General features: G+C 36.7%; 4 protein-coding genes across 4 annotated transcripts; all 4 read right to left on the minus strand.

The window, feature by feature from the left end:
* LOC116108043 lies at window positions 1–689 on the minus strand. Its single transcript, XM_031394328.1, has one exon. It carries the CDS (start codon window positions 597–599, stop codon window positions 153–155), a length of 447 nt encoding a protein of 148 aa, XP_031250188.1. The 5' UTR covers window positions 600–689; the 3' UTR covers window positions 1–152.
* Window positions 690–6,641: 5,952 nt separating this feature from the next.
* On the minus strand, window positions 6,642–7,088 carry LOC116108013. The gene has a single exon (XM_031394300.1). It carries the CDS (start codon window positions 7,086–7,088, stop codon window positions 6,642–6,644), a length of 447 nt encoding a protein of 148 aa, XP_031250160.1.
* A 4,168-nt stretch (window positions 7,089–11,256) lies between these two features.
* LOC116108014 lies at window positions 11,257–11,832 on the minus strand. Its single transcript, XM_031394301.1, has one exon. It carries the CDS (start codon window positions 11,830–11,832, stop codon window positions 11,257–11,259), a length of 576 nt encoding a protein of 191 aa, XP_031250161.1.
* A 4,411-nt stretch (window positions 11,833–16,243) lies between these two features.
* LOC116108044 lies at window positions 16,244–17,021 on the minus strand. Its single transcript, XM_031394329.1, has one exon. The coding sequence runs from the start codon at window positions 17,016–17,018 to the stop codon at window positions 16,302–16,304; it is 717 nt and encodes a 238-aa protein (XP_031250189.1). The 5' UTR covers window positions 17,019–17,021; the 3' UTR covers window positions 16,244–16,301.
* Window positions 17,022–25,016: the final 7,995 nt, after the last annotated feature.

The following is a 25,016-nucleotide window of genomic DNA, read 5'->3' on the forward strand; positions in this document are numbered from 1 at the left end:
TTAAAATTTTAAACTATATTCTAATTAATTAATATATTGTATTAACATTAATTAACAATTAATTAAGCGCGTTACACACTAAAATCTCAACATTAAAAAATATTTAAAGCTTCCAGCTAGGGGACATCTCTTCGGTTTCATCGGTCGGGTCGTCATCTCCTCGCCGGAACCTGAAAGCCGGTCGGAACTTCACAGAAACCGGCTGGCGCAGGCGTGGCAACCACTTGATACTTGAAAGGCGGTTGTGGGGTTAACTTGGGAAGAGCTGAGCTAGCTTTTATGGCTAGTGAACACAAGTCCTGGAGAGTGAGCGGCGCCTGAGACTTGGAGAGTGGCATGAGGAAGTAAATTTGACCCTGTTGGAGTTTTTCTTCTTTTGAGAGATGAGGGACTTGGGAGCCGATGAACATGGACTCGGAGCTACAGAGATAGCAGTTGGGGTTCTGGGAGAGGATATTTCTGGCTTCAATGGGTTCTCTAAATTCCTGTAGCCGTCCATCCAAGTGAATGATCTTGACTGTGAGTGGCCTCTTGAAGTTGTTGTTGTTGTTGCCACCATTTCCCTTCCTGTATGAAGGAGATACTGCGCAATTCCCCATTGATTGATTCTGTAAAATGAGCTGAGCTGAGTTGAGTTTGGTTGGATTGGATGAGGAAGAAGGTAAAGAGAATTGTGTTATATATAGGGAGAGAAAAAGCATATTTCAAGATCGACATTCCAACAGTGATTCCTGCTGTATTATATAATATTAAGTACAAGCACTTGGAATTTGATATATGTAAGAACTTTTTATTTTTTAACCTTTATGGGCTGCTAAGCGAAGGTATGTGAAGTCAGTGATTATGTATGATTATAAAGATAATCATCTATGATTAATTTAATGTAAAGAAAAAGCCACATGACATTTACTAGTGGATCATAGACTAGTTTTCTTTTTTAATAATTGAGGTGTTCGGGTCAGTTTACGCACACTTCAACTAATCTTCAAGGAGAGTTATCCCATAGCAACTCACCGTCGCAGCCCTCCAAATAAATCATGAGTAAATGTACTACATTTACACCCAACAGGGAATCAAACCTAGGATTAATTATAGGTTAGACCATTTGTAGCCTCATCGGTTCGCCCTTACCCTGGACTACCCATGGGTGGGTAATTGTTGCATGTTTGCTTACAGGATCCACCAGAAAATTAAAGATGTTAGGAGGATGGTAACCTGAAAATCCAGACTAACTTGTGCGCACCTCAACTAATCCCTGAGATCTATTAAATACTCTACAAACCTAAAAGACTAAGTAAGTCATAATGTTATTGTGGTAGATAACTCAAGGTTTGAATTTTAAAATTCAAAGAAGTGAGTAAACCTCCTTAACCGTCAGGTCAACCCTTTAGGATTAAATCGATATACTGTTCATTAGTGTATGCCTCCGATTTACAAAAAGTATTAGCATAGTTTTAGCCTATCAATCTAGAATATACTCAAATAATTCAGAAGAAAAATAAAAGCGTGTGTTGGGAGGAGAAATGTACAGAATTTGATAGTGAGATCACGAGAGGACACATTACATCAAGGTAGGGAAGGAGGAAGAATCGAGGTCAATACAGGGAAATTGACAAAACCGCGGCCTTCAATTAACAATTTATGATGGTCGTATGATTCACATTTGAGAGGCAAAGACTTGGTTTCTGAAACTGCTTTTCCTCTTTTGACCTTTTTTTCTCTTCTCATTGGATCTCTAATCCTTTAATGGGGTCTCTCCTCCATTTTATATAATCACTTCTCTCCTCCATTTTATATAATCACTTCACTTGCTAGACGAATGAGGATGAAGCAGATGAATTTAGATACAGTGAAAGGTCTTAACAATAATTTATAGTCAATATTCTTCACATATATATGATCATTCTTTAATCCAACAATCGCTTTAATTAGTCTTTATTTATGTTTTTTAATTACAATGATTGATTAATTTTTATTTTTTTATTATAATTAGAGTGTTTGTACCAGTTTGAACTCACTTTAACTAATATGTGATTTTCCACCTCCATTGCATGTAGCTTTCACTATATATCATAGCAAATTTCGACTGTTGTTTCCATATTTAACAAAAATTAAAATTAAAATTCTAATAAATATCTTAGTTACAAGAGATAATGAGATTGTATCAGCCCTAAGGGTTTAGTCTGACGATTAAGCAGGTTTACTCACTTTCTTAAGGTCTTGGGTTCAAATCTTGAAATCATCTACCTCAATAATATTGTAGCTTACTTAGTCCTTTGGGCTTGTAGGATGTTCAATGAATCCAGAGATTAGTTGAAATACGCACAAGCTAGCTCGAACACCATGATTATTAAAAAAAAAAAAAAAAAAAGATTGTATTTACAAGAAAAGCAACAACTAGTGTTTTCTCTAAAACTTAATTGGAAATGCAATTTTTTTTTTTTTTTTTTTTTTTTTATGACCAAGGATGTCTGGCCCAACTTATGTACACCTCAACAATATCCCGAGATCTTGAAACTATTGGTCGAATAAGAGCTCTAGTGACTACTCCTAATAGCAACCAAAGAGAGACTCAAACTCAAAACCTCTTAAGTAATACACTCAAGAGTTCATATTGAACCACTTGACCACCCAGGTATAGTTAAAATGCAAATTCTTGAAGTCTCCCATCTTGTAGGATCACTTTGGCCATGGCTACATTTGTTGCCTAATGAACTGAAAATGCCCATATGTTTTCTTGATCAATTTCATGAAAAGATTCCAATCCCATGTTTTTTCTAGAAGCAAACCAATCATAAGACCGTTTGGCTAACCCCTCGTGGATGGATGGATAGTACAAGAATTTAATTATATACTGAAAATAAATAGATTTGAAGCTTTTGCTATGGCATATTGATGTGGTCAAGATTTTGTCTCAAGAGTAATACTACACTAACAACCCTTTCTCATAACTCTGACGTGACAACTCGCAATTGGTCAGATCGTAATTAATTAGTGGGACCCATGTGGGAAAATAAGAGACCCGTTGTGAACTGGTCAATTGTAAGTTGTCAAATCAGGGTTATGAGAGAAAGTTTGTAAGAGAGGACTGTTGGTGTAGTATTATTCTTGTCTCAATTCAAATATTATGATCCATGGAAAATTGACCTTTTAATCCATTAAATTTCGTTAATAAATCTTTGTATCCAATATAATTTTGTATTTATTTTATGCGTTGGATTGATAACAAAAAAACAAATTAAAATATTTTTGATATTTCAAAAGAACAAAATAAAATAAAATTGCTGATAATGTTTGAATTTGTACTATTTTGATTAAATAAAATAACCGCGTAAAATTTTTCCAAGAGCCTCGGCCGGCGGCCGGGCCCCCGCCCACCATTTAGTGGCTCCATCGCTGCTATGGCTGTCAACATGGACATGGAGTCAAGTCCACGGTGCCTTCAGCCCCCATCTCTGTCTTTTGATAAACCCATAAAGCATTTCCTTCAACAACTCAATACAAAAATATGAAGTGATAAAAACCACAAAAAGGAAGGAGACCAGGAGACCAATTATTTGGAAATATCATATTGTATAACTTTTAAAAGGGTTTATCACACTGACACCCCTAAGATTTGACAAGAAATTATTCCGCCCTAGTTTTGGGAAACTAACACCCTCGCCCTCAGTTTATGTTCGTTAAATATAACAGTATTAATCGTTTTGATATTATTGCATTTCTCACATGTAAAAATAGGTTGATAGTTTATAAAAAAAAAAAAAAATTATCCTTTAAACCGTTACATTTAAGTCATAGAACATAATCTCCATTGTAGGTGATAGTGTTAGTTTCCGAAAAGGGGGAAAATGTTTATTAAGTCAAATGTTGGGGATAACACTGTGATTATCCCTTTTAAAAAACAAAGACTATTTCAGCACATACCTAACACCTTTCCCCAAATATAAACACAAATTTGAATTAAGACTAAATACATTTAGTACCCCTAAGATATCGAAACTTACATCCGGTCCCTATGTTATCTGACTTATCCAACGACCTCCCCTATTGTTAGTTTTTTTCCGTTAAAACTAATGTTTGACCAATTTTGAATTTTAGAATGATCAAATAACCCCTAAAAATAAGTTTATAAAAAATTAAGAAAAATATCTAAATTTTTCAGAGAAATTTTAACTTAAGATGAAAAAATTCAACAAAATTCTTTGAATTTAAGATTTTCTTTTTAAATTGGTTGATTTTCGATTATTTTTTCAAATTTTTTATGATTTTTGGTTCTTTCAATCTTCTTATGAATTCAATATAATTTAAGATTTTCTAGTATTTATAAGAATGTTTTTCGAAAATTTTAGGTTTTTCAAAAAAATTCTTTAAGGGCAATATTGTCATTTAGTGGTCAAAACCAGTCAAAAGTCAATTTTAATAGAAAAAACTAACTACAAGGGAGATAGTTGGATAATATGGATAACACCGGGACCGAATTTCAATTTCAAATAACCCAGGGGTACTAGAGGATTTAGTCCCTTTAAATTAATCCCTTAATGGTGAAGGGTTTGTATGAACAAGATATTGTCTCATATTGACCTTATTAGATCTCCAAATTTTTCTCCAAAAAATCTATAAGCAATCAAACATTTAAACAATTCACTCGTAGGTTGCCCAACGGTAAGGACGAACCAAGGAAGATGTGCATAGAGCCTCCTCGCTCACCACTTAGTGGCTCCGCTGCTATGGTTGTCAACACGGACATGGAGTCAAGTCCATGGTGACTTTAGCCCCCCAACTCTGTCTTTTGATAAACCCATATAAAGCATTCCCTTTAACAACTCAATACAAAAATATAAAGTGATAGAAACCATAAAAAGGGAGGAGACTAGGAGACCAAATGCTTAGAAATATCATATTGTATAACTTTTAAAAGGGTTTATTACATTTTCCCCCCTAATTTTGGGAAACTAACACCCTCACCCTCAATTTTTGTCAATTAAATATAACAGTATTAACCATTTTGATATTATTGCATTTCTCAGATGGAAAAAAAGGTCGATAGTTTGTTAATTTTTTTTTTAATCCTTTATACCGTTATATTTAAGTCATAGAACATAATCTCCATTGCAGGTGATAGTGTTAGTTTCCAAAAATGGGGAAAAACGTTATTATATCAAATCTTGGGGATAACAGTGTAATTATCCCTTTTAAAAAATATATATATTTCAGCACACGCCTAACTGAACACCTTTCCCCAAATATAAACCAAATTTAAGTTAGGACTAAATCCATTTAGTACCCCTGAGATATTGAAATATTATCCGGTCCTTATGTTATACGAATTATCCAATTACCTCCCCTATTGTTAGTTTTTTTCCGTTAAAACTAATGTTTGACCAATTTTGAATTTTAGAATGACCAAATAACCCCTAAAAATAAGTTTATACAAATTTAAGAAAAAAATATCTAAATTTTTCAGGAAAATTTTAACTTAAGATAAAAAAATTCAATAAAATTCTTTAAATCTAAGATTTTCTTTTTACATTGGTTGATTTTCGATTATTTTTTCAATTTTTTTTAATGATTCTTGGTTCTTTAAATTTTCTTATGAATTCAATATAATTTTTAGATTTTCTAGTATTTTTAAGAATTTTTTTTTAATTTTAGGTTTTTCTTTTAAATTTTCAAAAAAAAACCTTTAAGGGTAATATTGTCATTTAGTGGTAAAAAACAATCAAAAGTCAGTTTTAACTGAAAAAACTAATGACAACAAGGGAGATGGTTGAATAATTTGGATAACACAGGGACTAAAGTTAGACTTCAAATAACCCAGGGGTAGTAGAGATTTAGTCCATTTAAATTAATCCCTTAATGGTTAAGGTTGTGTATGAACACGATATCGTTGTATTGACCTTTTTAGGTCTCTTAATTATTCTCCATAAAATCTATAAGCAGTCAAACATTTAAACAACCCACTTATGGGGTTAGCCTAGCGATAAGGGAGAACCAAGGGCTATGTGCTTAGCTTTAACCCATAGTTTTAGGTATCGCAAGCGGTAGGTTGATAGTTTCTCTCGAGAATTAGTTATGTTGGAGTCCCACACCGACTAGACACGTTCAACCTTATTGATTTATAAGAGAGAATAATTTTCCTATTCAACAAGGCCTTATTTGGTGAAACCTACTGGTATTAGAGCCCATGTTAAGTTGAGCTGAGTGTTTGACCAGCGAATGAGGAGTTAGAGCCGACAACTACCTTCAATAATAGGCATGATCCAACATATGAGTTTGACCATAAGAGGGAGTGTTGGAGTCTCACACTGATTAGGCACGCTCAAGCCTCCTCTAATTCAACAAAGCTTTATCGGGTCGAAGTGTGTCGAACACCTCGGTTAACAAATAAAATAAAAAATAAACATTTAAACTCACAATAATATTATTTATTTATTTGAAAATTTTATGTATTTTCTTTTGTCCCTTACACAGTAATTGTTCTATTATTACATCACCCTCCACGCTTTGGCCTCGAGGTTTGCATCAAAAGCTACAATATTAATGTCAAAATCCAAAGCATACCTAATTATAATTAAACTATATTCTAATTAATAAATATATTATCATTAGTCAGCAAGCTGATCGTCACTTTGGTTTTATCGTCATCCTCTTCTCGCCGGAGCCTGAAACCCGATCGGAACTTCACAGAAACCAGCCGGCGGCGTCGTGACTGCTGCTGCTCGATACTTGAAAGGCGGTTGTGAGGTTAACTTAGGGAGAGCTGAGCTAGCTTTTATGGCTAGCGAACACAAGTCCTGGAGAGTTAGCGGTTCCTGAGATTTGGAGAGTGGCAGTAGGAAGTAAATTTGACCCGGTTGAAGTTGTTCTTCTCCGGCGAGATGGGGGACTTGGGAGCCGACGAACATGGACTCGGAGCTGCAGAGATAGCAGTTGGGGTTCTGGGAGAGGATGTGTGCGGCTTTGATGGGCTCTCGGAACTCCTGTAGTCGTCCATCCATGTGAATGATCTTGGCCGTGAGTGGCCTCCTGAAGTTGTTGCAGCCACCATTTTGTTTTGTGTATTGAACCGATATTGCGCAATTTCCCATTGATTGATATTCTGTAAAACTGAACTGAGTTGAGTTGAGCTGGGGAAGAAAGTAGAGAGAATTGAAGTATATATTATGAAGATCATGTGATCTGTAAGAGGGGTTACGTATATTATGAAGGTAGCGAGGAAGCAACGAGGTCAATAAAGGGAAATTGACGAATTTCAGGGGGCGGGGGTTAGGGGTTGTTTCGATTATTAGATATGATTCACATTTGTGACGGGAAGACTTGCTTTTAAAAACTTCTTTTTCCTCTTTTGACCTTTTTCTTTTTCATTGGCTGTCTAATCCCTTTCATTAATCCTTTAATGATACTTTATCACCGGTAGACTTTTAAAATATTATTTTATTATCTAAATTTATATTTCAATGATAAATAAAGAGCAAACTCGATCCAAACTGTTGAAGCTTTTGAAGAGGAGAGGTCGATGAGTCTTTTAGTGGTGAAAGGTTAAATTTTGGTAGTTAGGATTGATCAAAATTTGGCTTGGTAAGAGTGACTATGCAAACTCTAATAACTTGATTATCAGTGATTGGCGTGGTCGACGGGAGTAGGGTTTGAAAGATTTTAGAGAGTGATGATCGAAGAAGAGAATGATGGTAGTTTAGGGTCGCAAAGATGTCGGAATTGGGGATGAGAATAGTGGTAGTTTGGTATATTTTGAAGAGAATCGGGGAAGATTTAGATATGTTTCACATTTGTGTGAGGGGAAGACTTAGCTTTCAAAATCTTCTTTTTCCTCTTTTGACCTTTCTCCTTTTCATTGGGAATCTTATCCCTTTCGTTAATTCCTTTAATGAGTCCTCTTTATTTTATCAATAAAGATTTATTTATAATTCAATCTTACAAACTCTCTCATAATCCTGATTGATCAGTTTACAATTAGTCAAATAGGATCGATAATTGGGTAAGCGGGACACATTACGAGCTGTCACATATGTGTTATGAGAGAAAGTTTGTGAGATTAGATTATAAGTGTAGTATTACCCTGATTTAATATAACAATAAAGATTGACCCACAACCCAATCTTATAAATTTTCTTTCACAACCTCGATGTGGCAGTTCGTAATTGGACAGATATGACCCATTACAAGTTGACCCATTGCAAACTTCCACGTCAAGATTGTAAGCAAAAGTTTGTGAGATTGAATTGTAAATAGTAATGTCATTTATATAATTACTTAGCTACATGAATGAGGATGTTTTAATTATTATTTTTTTTCACATATTTATAAGTATTATCTGATATAAATATTTTGAAGTTTGAAATTTTTAAAAATCAAAGGATAGGAAGGTATGATAATTTGATTGGATTAATTGACACTTTTCGATTAAATTAGAATAATAATGCTTATATTGGATTCTCTACTACCAATTTTTGAATTTTGATGCATGAAATTGCCATAGTCCCAAATTTTAATTACATTAATTAATTCCCAATATTTTTCNGTAAGCGGTTCCTGAGATTTGGAGAGTGGCAGGAGGAAGTAAATTTGACCCGGTTGAAGTTGTTCTTCTCCGGCGAGATGGGGGACTTGGGAGCCGACGAACATGGACTCGGAGCTGCAGAGATAGTAGTTGGGGTTCTGAGAGAGGATGTGTGCGGCTTTGATGGGCTCTCGGAACTCCTGTAGCCGTCCATCCATGTGAATGATCTTGGCCGTGAGTGGCCTCCTGAAGTTGTTGCAGCCACCATTTTGTTTTGTGTATTGAACCGATATTGCGCAATTTCCCATTGATTGATATTCTGTAAAACTGAACTGAGTTGAGTTGAGCTGGGGAAGAAAGTAGAGAGAATTGAAGTATATATTATGAAGATCATGTGATCTGTAAGAGGGGTTACGTATATTATGAAGGTAGCGAGGAAGCAACGAGGTCAATAAAGGGTAATTGACGAATTTCAGGGGGCGGGGGTTAGGGGTTGTTTCGATTATTAGATATGATTCACATTTGTGACGGGAAGACTTGCTTTTAAAAACTTCTTTTTCCTCTTTTGACCTTTTTCTTTTTCATTGGCTGTCTAATCCCTTTCATTAATCCTTTAATGATACTTTATCACCGGTAGACTTTTAAAATATTATTTTATTATCTAAATTTATATTTCAATGATAAATAAAGAGCAAACTCGATCCAAACTGTTGAAGCTTTTGAAGAGGAGAGGTCGATGAGTCTTTTAGTGGTGAAAGGTTAAATTTTGGTAGTTAGGATTGATCAAAATTTGGCTTGGTAAGAGTGACTATGCAAACTCTAATAACTTGATTATCAGTGATTGGCGTGGTCGACGGGAGTAGGGTTTGAAAGATTTTAGAGAGTGATGATCGAAGAAGAGAATGATGGTAGTTTAGGGTCGCAAAGATGTCGGAATTGGGGATGAGAATAGTGGTAGTTTGGTATATTTTGAAGAGAATCGGGGAAGATTTAGATATGTTTCACATTTGTGTGAGGGGAAGACTTAGCTTTCAAAATCTTCTTTTTCCTCTTTTGACCTTTCTCCTTTTCATTGGGAATCTTATCCCTTTCGTTAATTCCTTTAATGAGTCCTCTTTATTTTATCAATAAAGATTTATTTATAATTCAATCTTACAAACTCTCTCATAATCCTGATTGATCAGTTTACAATTAGTCAAATAGGATCGATAATTGGGTAAGCGGGACACATTACGAGCTGTCACATATGTGTTATGAGAGAAAGTTTGTGAGATTAGATTATAAGTGTAGTATTACCCTGATTTAATATAACAATAAAGATTGACCCACAACCCAATCTTATAAATTTTCTTTCACAACCTCGATGTGGCAGTTCGTAATTGGACAGATATGACCCATTACAAGTTGACCCATTGCAAACTTCCACGTCAAGATTGTAAGCAAAAGTTTGTGAGATTGAATTGTAAATAGTAATGTCATTTATATAATTACTTAGCTACATGAATGAGGATGTTTTAATTATTATTATTTTTTCACATATTTATAGTTACTATCTGATATAAATATTTTGAAGTTTGAAATTTTTAAAAATCAAAGGATAGGAAGGTATGATAATTTGATTGGATTAATTGACACTTTTCGATTAAATTAGAATAATAATGCTTATATTGGATTCTCTACTACCAATTTTTGAATTTTGATGCATGAAATTGCATAGTCCCAAATTTTAATTACATTAATTAATTCCCAATATTTTTCAAGCTGAATGGGAAAAAATTAAATTCCCTTTCAGTTAATTAAGTTTTTAAATTGTAAAACCCGTGTGTTTGACCTTTTGTAGTGAGCATCCGTTAGTTTCAGAAATACGAGTCTAACCCTTGAGGGTTTTTTTTTTTTTTTTTTTTGTGTGTGTGTGTGTGTGTGTCTAGTGAGTACACATTAGGAGTGAAATCGAGTCGACTATCTGACTAATCGAGTCAAATCTGACTATTCGAACTCAACTCAATTGCTATAGTACTGAATTTGAGTTCGAATTCAAGTTTGATAGAGCTTGAAGAATCGAGTTCAAACTTGAAATCGATACCTGAAATTAGAATTCGAGTTCGAATTCAAGGTTTAATCGAGCTTAATCAAGCTTTTTTGAGTCAAATTGTACCGTGATCAAACTCGACTCGAATCAGTATTCGAGCTATTCGAGTCAAGCCCGAGCCAATGCCTACCCCTGTTACCCGGTGGTTTTGGAAATGTTACAGTAAAACCAACGGATGCTCAGGCCGGACATAAAGGTTAAGATTGTATTTCTGAAATCAAATGGATGTTCACTACCAAAAAGATAAAAAAAAAATGCCAAATTTTACTATAAAAAAACTCAGAAATTAGTTACAGTTGGTATTTACTTATTTAATTACCAACTGTAACTTTCTCTGTAGATGTCACCTCAAATGGAATTTAATTACTTTTGTCTTTCTTCTTGGATTAAGTAGTAACCAAGAACAAACTGATCAGCTTCTTCCTCAAACATGCTCTCTTTTAATTTGATTTCTTCACATGATCATCGTCGATCTACACTTTCCCTATACATCAGGGCAAAAATTTCAGTGGAACATGAGTGTTTGGCTTAAAGGAAAATCATAGAGAAAATGAAAGAAAAAATCTCTAGTATTCATTCAATTTGCAGACAGTTAAAATATATATAACCTTCAAATTTTGAAGTTACTTACAAGGATAATATATGGCCATCAACTCCGATGATCATCTCCTTTTTCCTCTATAATAACGCTCAACTTTGTAGCAAAATGACCTCTTCCACGACCACGACCACGACCAAGACTACCGCCGCCTTGGCGTCTCTGCCTCACCATGGATCCTCGACCAACACCGCGGACAGCACCCCTGCTGCCACGTCCAACTCCACTGCCAACGACAACCTTCGGACTACCTGGATCCAAAGCCCTAGGGCCCGTAGTATACATTAAAACATCATCTGTTTTCACCCCACACGACCCGCAACACTTCCGGTCGCCATGGCCCCCACCACCGCCCTTCCTCTTCTTCAAAGCCAAGCTCGCTTTCACGACCAAAGACGCCATCTTCTCGCCTCTGAGCGGACTCTTCAACCAGCTCATCGGCAAGGCAAAGTAAAGCCGACCCGGTTGAAGATCTTCGTCGCCATTAATGGTGGAAATGAAGCTGTCGAAGTCCATATCATCCATGTTGGACAAAAAACAGCTGGGGTTTTTCTCTAAAACCTGTGAAACCTTAACTGGACATGCAAATTCTTGAAGCCTCCCATCTTGAAGGATCACTTTGGCCATGGTGGCTACATTCGTTGCCTCACACGAACTACAAATTCCCATATGTTTCTGAAGATCAGTTTCATGAAAATTAATGGAGGGGAAGAATATGCAAACACGTCTAGATTATATAAAATATATTTTGTTGGTTTATGCCTTGAAGCAAAGTCAATAAAAAAATCTAAGAAATTCGTTCGGTCGACGTTCATTCCACAATTGAATTAATTAATTAATTATTGAAATAATTTGTCCTAATATTTTGGATCCATTTGTCTTGACCAACTTTAATTTGATCCAACTCAAGAAACACGCAATGTTCATAGATTTTTAACTATATTTTGGAGGTTTATGTATGATGTGTGACGTGATTAATTAATGGATTATAGAAAGAGTAGACAACTTTTTTCCACTCTAAAAGTTTCAAAATACCATTTTTCCACCCAAATTTAATATTCCGTTACTATCCAAAGTCAATTCCGACGGCAAAAATTCTCTCCGTCACCACCATTTAAACCTCCGGTCTCTTCTATACAAAACCCCTCTCACTCGGACACCTGATTTCTCGCCGATTGTTAGCTACTGTAAAACTAAGGTTTCATATTCTTAGATGATGATTTTCGATTGATTTTTACGGCGAATATTCAATCGGTCACTACCATTCGATCCATCGGCCCCCACTCTACCAAAACTCTCTTATCCTGACTCCTAGTAACTCGTTGAACGTCGGCTGAGAAAGTGAAGTGTATTTTGGATATTAACAGAATATAAACGTTGGGTGAGAAAGTGTCATTAAGGCAAACCTTGGGTGGAAAAAAGTCGTTTACTTGATTAGAAATAATTTTTTTTAATTAATGTTTTGAATGTTACTCAGTTAATTAATTTAAAAACAAATGTTGGACAGTCCGACATGAAGCCAATTCAGAATGATTTGGAAATTAATTAATTTTGTGATTATGTTGTATAAACTTTCAGAACTATATTTGGAAACAATGTATATATATACAGTCTGTTTGGATTAGATTCTAGTTGGATCATCCTTGAGATCAGGAAGACGAACTAGTCAAAAGAAGATTAAATATAAAGGTTTCTAATCTTCTTTATAAATGTTTAATTATTTAATTTTCTCACGGGTGGATCAAATAAGTCTAAGATTCTTCATTAAAATTATGAAACCTCACATCTGTAACTTCAAGAGAAAAGAGATGCTCATCGCAATGAATAAAAAATATATATTATTTCCCTTCCAAATCAATATATAGCATTCAATTTTTTTTTTAATAACTGAGCTGTTCGAACCCCAGGTAAATCATGGGCAAAGGTACTAATCCTCACCATAGTTTTATAACCCGGATCAGACCGACTAGTCGGGCCAGTTTGACTGGGACCCAACAGCCTCTCCTGTCTGGTCCAGGTTCCAAGGGGTTTCTGCTATATTTCAAATTTATAGGGATTACTTTGTAATTTTCAAGGGGTGTTTTTAAAATATTTCAAAGCTTTAGAGACAACTTGAATTTTTTGGGCATTCTTGAAATAAATTAAAATTTTAGGGACTGATTTGAAAGTTTTTAGGGGTATTTTAAATATACTATAATTCAGGGACTAATTAGCAATTTTTTTAAAATATTTTTGTTGCTGACGTCACTGGTCCAACCGGTTGGACCGGTTGATCTATGACCCTATCACTTTGTTCGGTCTCACAACGAGTCGGGTTTTAAAACAATGATCCTAAGGGGGAGCTATCCCATATTAACCCATCGCCATGACCTATCAGATAAATCATGGACGAAGATATTAGCTTTATACCTAGCAGGAACCGAACCTGGGATTATGAGTTCTACCGATTTGTAACCCTCTTGATTCGTCGTTACTGTTGGACTACCCACTGGTAGGTTATAGCAATCAATTTTGAAGGAAGTGAATCACGAGAGACAATAAGACACTTTGCCTATCCTATTTGATAAAGTTTGAGGTGGGTTTGACTCCTCACCCAATAAAGCCTTGTTGAATGGGAGGATTACCCCCTCTTATAAACCAGTAGGCTTAAGTGTGCTTAGTCAGTGTGGGATTCCAACACTCCCCCTCACGATCAAGCCCATATATATGTTGAGTCATGCCTATTATTGAAGGTAGTTGTCGGCTCTAACTCCTCATTCGCTGGTCAAGCACTCAGCTTAACTGAACCTGGGCTCTGATACCATGATAAAATTTGAGGTGGGCCTGACTCTTCACCCAATAAATACCATGATAAAATTTGAGGTGGGCCTGACTCCTCACTTAATAAGGCCTTATTGAATAGGAGGATTACCCCCTCTTATAAACTAGTAGGCTTGAGCATGCCTAGTCGGTGTAGGACTCCAATACTATTCCTAGTCAAGTAGCTAATTAATCAGCTAATGAAGAGATTTGGGAAATATCTTTCATTGATTGATTAGATATCCATTCTTTGTTTAATTTGTAATTAGTTTATTCTCTTTCACACAGAATTCATTGTATTAAGTTGTTATGTGAATGTTTAAATATATATATATATATATAATTTCATTCCTAAAATTTATTTTAGCTCGGCCCATTTATTTGTTAACTTTTACCTTTGACCCCCATAAATACAACTTTCTGAAATCATGTTTTATATTGTATTATCCCTCTCATAAGTGGAATTAACAGAATCTAGTTTACAAGTGAATATGTATTGATCATTTTCCCAACAATTTTGATTTCTCAGTTTGGTTTCGGTTAACACAATTTAGTGCATCCCATGAGTCTGTTAACACTAAATTATTTTAGAAAAATCAGCAAAAAAGATTATAATATTATATATTTCAACTTCAATTAGAAATGAAATTCGCAAACCATTAGTGCATATTAGAGGTGTTCAAAAGAATCGATTGGAATCAGAACCAGCGGGTACCCTAGGTTTGGTTCCGGTTCCTACCCAGAACCAGTCGTCAATGGGTAGGTTCTAGTTCCAAATTTTTGGAACGTTATTGCGCTGTTCCGCTTCCGGCCGGAACCAGGAACCAGGAACCAAGACTAATATAAAATAAAATTAAAGATTAGGGGGGTTAATAAAAACTTTTATAGAAAACGTAATGTGAATACATTTATATTTATATTTCATAACATTTAAAATAAGTTGGTTTGACTTTTGAGAATCCACCTTTACAAAGTAATGGAGTTTGTAATTTTGAATTTGTAATTTTATTTTTGTTAACAAGTGCCAGGTGGGGGGTATTTGTAAGTTTTTAAGGGTTTTTTTTTCCATTTTAAAAACTTTCAGGGGGTCATGTAATTTTACAGGGTACCCAGAACCGGAACCGGAACTAGAACCATTGTTATAGGTTCTGGTTCTGAGTACCTAGGAACCAGAACCGTCGGTTCCGGTTCTGGTTCCAAATTTCAAGGAACCGTCGGTTCCGGTTCCTTTAAAAAGTGTAGGGTACCCAGAACCGAACATCCTTAGTGCAGATAATGTTTTCTTTTATTATTATTATTATTATTATTATTATTTGGTGATTAAGATAAGTATATACAACCACTTGTCTTGTGGGCGGGTAGTAAGATTTTAGCCATCTGAGTGGGTTATCTAGAGGTCTTGTGTTCAAGTTAGGACTTCGAAGGTTAGTTGAGGTACACGTAAACAGACCCGGATATCCTAGTTAAAATAATAATAATAATAATAAATTAGATAAGGGTAAATAAAAAATTGAGATTAAGAGACTATAGTTGAAAAACCCACCAAAATATGCTAACTTTCATTTCAACCCCTTAAAAGGAACCAAGTTATATTCATAACATAGAGTTGAGATAGAATTTGGAGCAAACAACTTTTTCCCATCCAGATAATGGCTTAATGACACTTTTTCACCAACAGACTTTTAAAATACCATTTTACCACCAAAATATGTATTTCGTTTCCGATTCCGACATCGTTGCGACCCCGCATCATCACCATTCTCTTTCCCGATTATCACTCACCAAAACCCCTCAAACCTTACTCTCGTCGACCCTATCAATCGTCGGCAATCGAGCGATTAGGATTTATGCAACTACCCCTCTTAAGTCAAATTCCGATCAATCTCAACCACCAAAATTCAACGTTCCACTACCAAAAGACTCATCGGCCTCCCTTCTTCAAAAACCCCAATAGTTTGGACCGAGATTACTCTTTGTTCACCACTGAAATATAAATTTGGATTGTAAAATGACATTTTAAAAATCTGTGAGTAGAAAAGTAGTTAACTTTAGAATTTATTAACATAGGGACAAGGGCACATGGACCTTAAACATTCCCTACAAATTAAGATAAAATGAATAAAGGATCGATCATTATGTCATTGAAATTAACCCTGTTGAATAAGAATAAAGTAGTCAATCTCTGATGACGATCTCTCATACTTATCCAATGATCCAAACATAATCGTTATTGATACCATCTGACATCATACAATTCTCGGAAAAGGATAGCATTACCGACGATCGATCGTCGATCATCATCCTCTCGACATCAAGTTCCCAATAACCCCAGCAATAAGAGTGGTCGGATCTCCGAGCACGGCCGAAATCACAAATTGTACCGCCATACCAGCCATCTCGCAGCATTTCTGCACCTTCCCTTTACTCTTCTTGTGGTGAGCCTGCAGAGTGTTCTTCAAACTCGGAATTCTAGTTTCCAATTTCCTGCTTTTCCCACGTCCAAAATATAACTCATGCCAATTCTCCACCAACATATCTTTCACACACGCCACATGCAAATTATATTTCTTGCAGGCCGACCTGTAACTCCAGCTCCTCCCTTTGCGTCCACATTTGTGACACGAAGAGCTCACCTTCCTGTACAGATACAGCTTCACTTCGCCGTCGTCGAGCACCATTGGAAGCTTCGCGCAGCAGGGATGGAGGTCGAACCCACACGTATTGCAGTGATAGACAAAGCCGGTAACGTCCCTCTCGCAGGCGTTACAGTAGCGGGGTTTGTCCCCCGGCGGCCTCGACAGGAACTGGAAGGAGCATTTGGTGTAAAAAGGGTGAGAGATTGAAGGGGAAGGAACAGCACAGTGTACGTGAAGATCGAAATCACAGGTGGAACATTTGTAACGCGATCCAATTCCTACTTCTTTGCAGCCGTCACACTTGAACGGAACTTCATTGTACTCGAATTTGAGCTTATGTTGAGGGTGGCAGAAGTGGGAAATTTCATTATACTTCATGGTGAGTCTATGATAATAATTGGCAATGGCTGGCCTTTGAGAATTGAAGCGATTATATATAATGGGATTGAAAGGGATTAATGGTTGATTAAGGCTCTGTAATTGGGATTAATTTAGCTTGTTGATGAAGCTAAGTATAGAATTATGCTTGGGAATGGTGAGAATGAAGGAATCCCCACGTAAGATGAGAAAAAGAGTAACTTTTTCCCACCCAAGGTTTGCGTTAATAACACTTCACGCCCAAAAGGTTTCAAAATATCACTTTCTCACCCAAATTTAATATTTCGTTACAACCTAAAGCCGATTCCAGCAGCAACAATTCTCCCCATCACCACCATTTGAACGTCTAGTCTCCTCTATACAAAACCCCTCTCACTCTGGTACTTGATTTCTCATCGATTGTCGGTTACCGCAAAGCGAGGGTTTCATATTCTTCGTTAATTTGTAGTTGATTCTAGTGTCGAATATTCAATCAGTTACCAACATTCGATTCATCGGCTTCCACTCTTTACTCTGGCTCTTGGTAACTCATTTAACGTCGGCTGAGAAAGTAAAGTGTATTTTGGGTATTAAAGGAATATTAACTTTGAGTGGAAAAGTGGTATTTTGAAACTTTTTGGGTGGGAAAGCGTCATTAAGGCAAACCTTGGGTGGGAAAAATACGTTTACTCATGAGAAAAAAGAGAAAGACACAGCATATTGAGTCATGTCCCACGTAATTAAGAAGAATTATATTCGAATTTTCCACTTTAAATCTATTAGTGTATATGTCAAAATTTGTATAAGCAAATCAGGAAAGTGCACTAGATGGAATGAATATTGTATTGGGAATTTTTTCTATTAAAATGAATTATGAAGAACAAAAGCATGGTTTCTATAACACTTCTCTTCTGTCAGGTATCCTCTAATTATTCTATTTTGATGAAAACTTAGAGAATTTATGTCTGAAAGATTGTGTAATTTGAAGCATAAATCCTGTTTACAAACATCGTTTATAGTTTCTGGATCTATAAATACTTGAATTATCTCAGGAATGTTGAATAAATCGTTTAACTTTGAATAATAAATGAATAAATTATAGGGAAGATTTTTTATAAAGATGAATCTTGAAACATATGGCTATTCTATAGGACTTTGATGATGGAATCGAATAAGAACAGGGCATATAAAAAGTTGGTCTGGGCCAGATTAATAAAGATTACTAAATCAATTAATTAAGCTAATTATATGCTTGGAATTTTAATCTTTAATCTCTCTTTATCATAAGGCAAAGAATCCGAAACAGGATAGCTTGAAGAATTCATCAATGGATGACTTTGATGATGATGATGAATTTTCTATTATATATCGACTGGAATGGTCATCAAATTCTCAACATAAAAGAATAAAATCTCCAAGTGCAATCTATTTATATCCATTGATCTTGCACAACATGATAAAGAATAACTTTTTCTTTTGTCATGAATACATATCTTCTTCTTCTTCTTCTTCTTCCATGGAAAGATGTGTTCTCTTAACTTGTATTAAGGAAACATATGCTTGGTGACCACCATTTGATTTTTTAATGAAATCTATACGCCATAAATTCACTTAATTTGATGCAAATCCCTGGGTTCACGTCACGTGTCATCTTTTTTAGGTTAATTTTATTTACAAATTTGTCATTATAATAGTGTATAAGCTTATTTTTTTAATTCAAATTAGGGATCTGATTTTGATTCATACTTTGTAAGCCTTACTTGTACACAAGGTTTTAAAACCCAGCCGGGGAGTAACTCGGTCAAGTCATCGGGTCACTGGGTTGGCTGGTCGAATCAATTCAACCACCAGGTCAAACCGTGATGTCAGCATGATGACGTCATTCTAACATCAACATGACATATAAAAAAATAATAAAAAGCGGTTCAACAGCTAGGTCGAACCGGCAATTCATAACAAAAAAATCGATCGAACCGCAATTCAAACAAGGTCATTTGAAAATTCCGGCTTTTTAGTCGAATCGACCATGCTTATACATAGAGAAAACACAAAAAACAATACAAGAACAGTAAATATAGGATTTGCACTTAGCATCCGAACCATTTTCATTTTTTTTTTCTTATGCTATTGTTTGGTTCTTATTCATCCATTGATCTAACATCGAAATCACAGTTTATACAAACTCCTACATAGATTCGACCATAGAACCTACATACTTCTCATTAGTGCAAATCACAACATCAGCATATCCTTTTACTATTAATGATTAAATATATATATTGTATTATCCAATTGTACGATTGTATATATCTTGATCAACTTGAAGGAGTGCTTGGAAAATTCGAAAAACTTGGCATCTTTGCATCCATTATAGCCATGTGTTGACATAACATAACATTAAATGAATCGATTCCCCTTTTAACATTGGAAATAAACTATGTTTCAAGGAGATAATTAGAGAGATATCTCTGTTAAAGTATTAGTTCAGCAATATAATATTAGGGTTATACCTGCTTTGATCAGTTTGTTGAAACGTAGATGATGACGATGGTGATGAGATTGTAATGAATATATGCTTTACCAATTACTGAATGAAGTTTCGTTATCAATTTGTACAACGAAACTTCTGGAATATTTTGCAGTAGTAATGTATTTGTACTTGGCATCTGCAAGCTGCTTCATCTTCATCTTCATCCACACTCATCATCTTATAATTCTCTGCTGATAGCAATTGTTCTTGGGTCAAAACATATCGATTCTCTGCTCTTAATTCTTTCTTCATTCGTTTTCTTCAACACCTTTTTAGTCCTCCAGTCCTTGAAAGCTATTGAATCTTCACTCTCAAAGAATTGTTACGTGTAGGTATTTTGATTTTGACAATTAATTGAGATGAGATGAGTACGTGTAAGTTTTGAGATGAGATGAGTAGTTGGTGTCAAAATCAAGCATGTGTACTCACTGTTTTAATTTAATTGTCATTATTTCCTTAATCATTCATGAGTACTTATAATTTTTCGTACATCACAAATATTACACATGTGGGCACAAGACCGCTTTCTAACTATTTGCAATAGTATTTGTACAAATAATATATACGAACAGAAAGGCACACATTCGAGAAACAATATTACATAAGAGCTTATCTTATTTACAAGGCTTAAAAGAGTAAGTCTATACATGAAAATTAGAAAATGAGTTCGGAATTACTGATAATAGGGACGAAGATGTTCAGCATTCCAAGCTCGCGGTACTTCGGAACCGTTGAGTCTTTTAAGGTGATAAGTTCCCAGTCGTATCACCTTAGCGACGCAGTATGGGCCTTCCCAATTTAGTCCCAACACTCCCGCACTTGGTTCTCTTGTACCGAGAATGACTTCTTTCAAAATAAGGTCGCTGACCTGGAAGTCTCTTCTCCTAACCTTAAAGTCGAAGAACCTTTTCGCGCGCTGTTGCTAGGCTGCTATCCTCAGCTGAGCCTTGCTGCGATGTTCTTCAACAAGATCCAGACTTGCACGCATAAGCGCTTCATTGTCTGTTTCATTGAACAAGTCTTTCCGAAGTGAACCAGTCCCTACTTCCATTGGGATCATCGCCTCGCAGCCATATGCCAGCGAGAAGGGTGTTTCCGAAGTAGAGGTTCTCAGAGTTGTCTTGTATGCTCATAGGACTTCTGGGAGGTCGTCGGCCCAATTACCCTTGGCAGCGCCAAGCTTGGCTTTCAAAGTATGCTTGATGGTCTTGTTGACAGCTTCAACCTGGCCATTTGCTTGCGGTCTTGCGACTGAGGCGAATTTTTTATGGATCCCCAGCTCATCGCAAAACTGCTTGAATTCCTCATTGTTGAACTATTTCCGTTATCGGAGATGAGGGTATGAGGTACACTATGTTTTTGAAGACAAAGTCCTTGAGCTTCTTGGTAGTGATTGCGGCCAAGGGTTCAGCCTCGGCCCACTTGGTGAAGTAATCCACAGCGACCACCGCATACTTGACCCCTCCCCTTCCAACTTGCATGGGTCCAATAAGATTGATTCCCCATATGGAAAATGGTCAAGGGCTGGTCATGAGGTGACTTCGCTGGCCTGTTGCTCAGATTCCTTAACCAGTTGATATGAGAATTTCGAAATGAAATCGGCAGCAGCCTACCCTTTAATGGTTGCTTTCGATCTGTATTGTAGATCGAACTGATTCAGTTCCATAGCCCACTTGAGCAACTTACCCGAAGCCTCTAGCCTCTAGAGGACTTGCTTGAGCGGATAGTTGGTCAATACATGGATTGTGTGGGCGTGAAAATAAGGTTGCAACTTCCTGGAGGCGATCAGCAGGGCATAAGCTAATCGCTCAATTTCTGGATACCACATTTTGGCGTCCAACAAATGTCTACTCGCGTAATATACAGGCCATTGGACCCTGTCTTCTTCTCGAATTAGAGCTGCACTGACTGCATACTGAGAGACGGATAGATATAGGAGAAGAATTTCCTGAGGGAGAGGCTTGGACATAAGAGGTGGCTTTCCGAGGTGCTCTTTAATACTCTAGAACGTCTATTCACACTCGGGAGTCCACTCGAACTTCTTGTTGACCCTGAGTATGTTAAAGAATGGCAAGAAGTGATCTATTGCCTTTGATATGAAACGACTGAGTGCCACTATTCGCCCATTGAGACTCTGAACCTGTTTTCGGTTGGTCGGGCTTTTCATACCAAGGAGAGCTTGAATCTTTTCGGGGCTGATTTATATTCCCCTCTGGTTAACCATATACTGCAAGAATTTTTTCGAGGATACTCCGAACGAACACTTGAGAGGATTGAGCTTCATTCTTTATCTCCAGAGTATACCGAACATCTCAGCGAGATGCGCTATGTGATCTGAAGCGATATGCGATTTGACCAGTATGTCATCAACATAGACTTCCATTGATTTTTCAATCTGCTCGGAATACATTCAGTCAACCAGTCGTTAGTAAGTCGCCCCAACATTCTTTAGGCCGAAGGGCATAACCTTGTAGCAATACAGCCCCCGATCTGTAACAAAGGAGGTATGCTCTTTGTCCGGCGCGTACATTGGAATCTGATTGTATCCCAAGTAGGCATCCATAAAACTCAGCAGCTCGTGCCCGGAGGTGGCATCAACGAGCTGGTTGATTGAAAGATGTCCTTTGGACAGGCTTTGTTGAGGTCAGTGAAGTTAACATAGGTCTGTCATTTTCCATTAGGCTTCCTTACCAAAACCGAGTTGATAACCTAGCTCGGGTAGAGTGCCTCCCGAATGGATCCATTTAGGAGGAGATTATCTACCTCAACTTTCAAGGCAGCATATCACTCCAGATCCATTGCTCTTCTCTTCTGGCGGACTGACCTGACCTCATTATCGATATTCAAGGCATGGCATATGATATTTGGGTTGATCCCGACCATGTCGGCATGAGTCCATGTGAACACGTAGATATTTTCCCTGAGGAAGTTGGTCAAGTTACTGGCGAGCTGGGGGTTGAGATTACTTCCAATTCTCAACACTCAGCTCGGCTCGCTCTGATCGACCGATACTTCAGATAGGTCCTCAACCGGCCCACTATAAGGGCATTCTTGGATACAAGGATCCATGTTATCCTCAGCTGGGCCAGGCTGTGGCTCGATCTTGCTGATCGCCATTACCTGTTCAGGGATGCCGACTGGAGTTCATTTTCCCTTGCACGCCATCTGCACTACCCTTACATAGCAGTCGCGAGATGCGCATTGAGATCCGCTTACTTCCCCTTTCCCCGTTGGGATAGGGAACTTCATCTTTAGATGGTAGATTGAGATGACTACTTTGAAGCTTCGTAGTAGGGGTTGTCCCAAGATGTCATTGAAAGCGGATGGACAGTCCACTACTAGGAACTCAGTCATTTTGGTCATTTCGTCGGTATCACCCAACGTGACCGGGAGCGAGATTATCCCCTCGAGAATCAGATGATCCCCGGTGAAACCATACAGAGGGATGGAGGCAAGCTTCAGATTGACCTCATCCAGTTTCATCCTTTCGAAAGCTCGCTGGAATGAGATGTTCACGGCGCTTCCATTGTCCAACAACATTCTGTGGACCTCACACCGCCCTATTTCGGGTGTGATGCCAAGAGCATCATCATGACCACCATTTGATTTTTTAATGAAATCTATACACCATAAATTCACTTAATTTGATGCAAATCCCTGGGTTCACGTCACGTATTATCTTTTTTAGGTTAATTTTATTTACAAATTTGTCATTGTAACAGTATATAAGCTTACTTTTTAATTCAAATTAGGGATCTAATTTTGATTCATACTTTGTAAGCCTTACTTGTACAAAAGGTTTTAAAACCCGACACGGGGAGTGACCCGGTCAAGTCACCGAGTCACTAGGTTGGTTGGTTGAACCATGATGTCATCATGTTGATGTCAGCATGATGACATCATTCTGACATCAACATGACATATAATAAAATAATAAAAAGCAGTTCAACCGCTGGGTCGAACCGACAGTTCATAACAAAAAAAACGGTCAAATCGCGATTCAAACTGGGTCATTTGAAAATTTCGGTTTTTTAGTCGAATCGACCCAGCTCGATCACCAGTTCCTGGTTCAACTGGTTGAACCAGTCGGGCCAGGCCGGGTCTTAAAATCATGCTTGTACATAGAGAAAACACAAAAAATAATACAAGAATAGTAAACGTAGGATTTGCACTTAGCATCCGAACCATTTAAAAATTTTTTTTCTTATGCTATTGTTTGGTTTCTTATTCATCCAGTGATCTAGCATCGAAATCACAGGTTTATACAAACTCCTACGTAGATTTGACCCCAGAACCTACATACTTCTCATTAGTGCAAATCACAACATCAACATATCCTTTTAATATTATTGATTAAATATATATATTGTATTATCCAATTGTACGATTGTACATATCTTGATCAACTTGAAGGAGTGCTTGGAAAATTCGAAAAACTTGGCATCTTTGCATCCATTATAGCCATATGTTGACATAACATAACATTAAAGGAATCGATTCCCCTTTTAACATTGGAAATAAACTATGTTTCAAGGAGATAATTAGAGAGATATCTTTGTTAAAGTGTTAGTTCAGCAATATAATATTAGGGTTATACCTGCTTTGATCAGTTTGTTGAAACGTAGATGATGACGATGGTGATGAGATTGTAATGAATATATGCTTTACCAATTACTGAATGAAGTTTCGTTATCAATTTGTACAACGAAACTTCTGGAATATTTTGCAGTAGTAATGTATTTGTACTTGGCATCTGCAAGCTGCTTCATCTTCATCTTCATCCACACTCATCATCTTATAATTCTCTGCTGATAGCAACTGTACTTGGGTCAGAACATATCGATTCTCTGCTCTTAATTCTTTCTTCATTCGTTTTCTTCAACACCTTTTTAGTCCTCCTGTCCTTGAAAGCTATTGAATCTTCACTCTCAAAGAATTCTTACGTGTAGGTGTTTTGATTTTGACAATTAATTGAGATGAGATGAGTACGTGTAAGTTTTTAGGTTCGGTGAATATTAATTTTTTTCAATCATATTATCATTAATGAGTAATTCTTAATTTACAAAATTTGGTATAGAAGAATATCTCCTAGAATGGATAGACAGACGGTCTCAAGTTTAATTTCTCATATGAGTCTTCACGATTTAAGTGAGAGTTAAGTAGGGGGCTGTGGCGATGAGTTATTGCGCTAGTCTTCCACAGGGGTTAAGTTGGGGGTCGTGGCGGTAGGATATTGCGCTAGTCTCCTCGAGAATTTGTCGAAGTGGTAGATATTGGGCTTTCAATGAGGTGTCAGATATTGGGCTTTAAATTTTTTTGTTTTTTTTAATCACCAGGAATGTCTGGCTTAGCTTGTGTGCATCTTAACTAATTTCTCGGGACCCTGAAACTGCCGACCAAGTAAGAGCTCTAATAGCCATCCCTATTAGTGTATAAAACTTCTTTTTGCTCTTTTACCGTCAGGCCACCAAATCATGGTTAGAAAAACT

The sequence above is a fragment of the Pistacia vera genome, unplaced genomic scaffold (genome assembly GCF_008641045.1).
Source record: "Pistacia vera cultivar Batoury unplaced genomic scaffold, PisVer_v2 Contig551, whole genome shotgun sequence".
NCBI classification, from domain to species: domain Eukaryota; kingdom Viridiplantae; phylum Streptophyta; class Magnoliopsida; order Sapindales; family Anacardiaceae; genus Pistacia; species Pistacia vera.

Bases quoted from the DNA above. Each gene is read 5' to 3' on its own strand.
- LOC116108043 (XM_031394328.1), bottom strand. From the start codon at position 599: ATGGGGAATTGCGCAGTATCTCCTTCATACAGGAAGGGAAATGGTGGC.
- LOC116108013 (XM_031394300.1), bottom strand. From the start codon at position 7,088: ATGGGAAATTGCGCAATATCGGTTCAATACACAAAACAAAATGGTGGC.
- LOC116108014 (XM_031394301.1), bottom strand. From the start codon at position 11,832: ATGGCCAAAGTGATCCTTCAAGATGGGAGGCTTCAAGAATTTGCATGT.
- LOC116108044 (XM_031394329.1), bottom strand. From the start codon at position 17,018: ATGAAGTATAATGAAATTTCCCACTTCTGCCACCCTCAACATAAGCTC.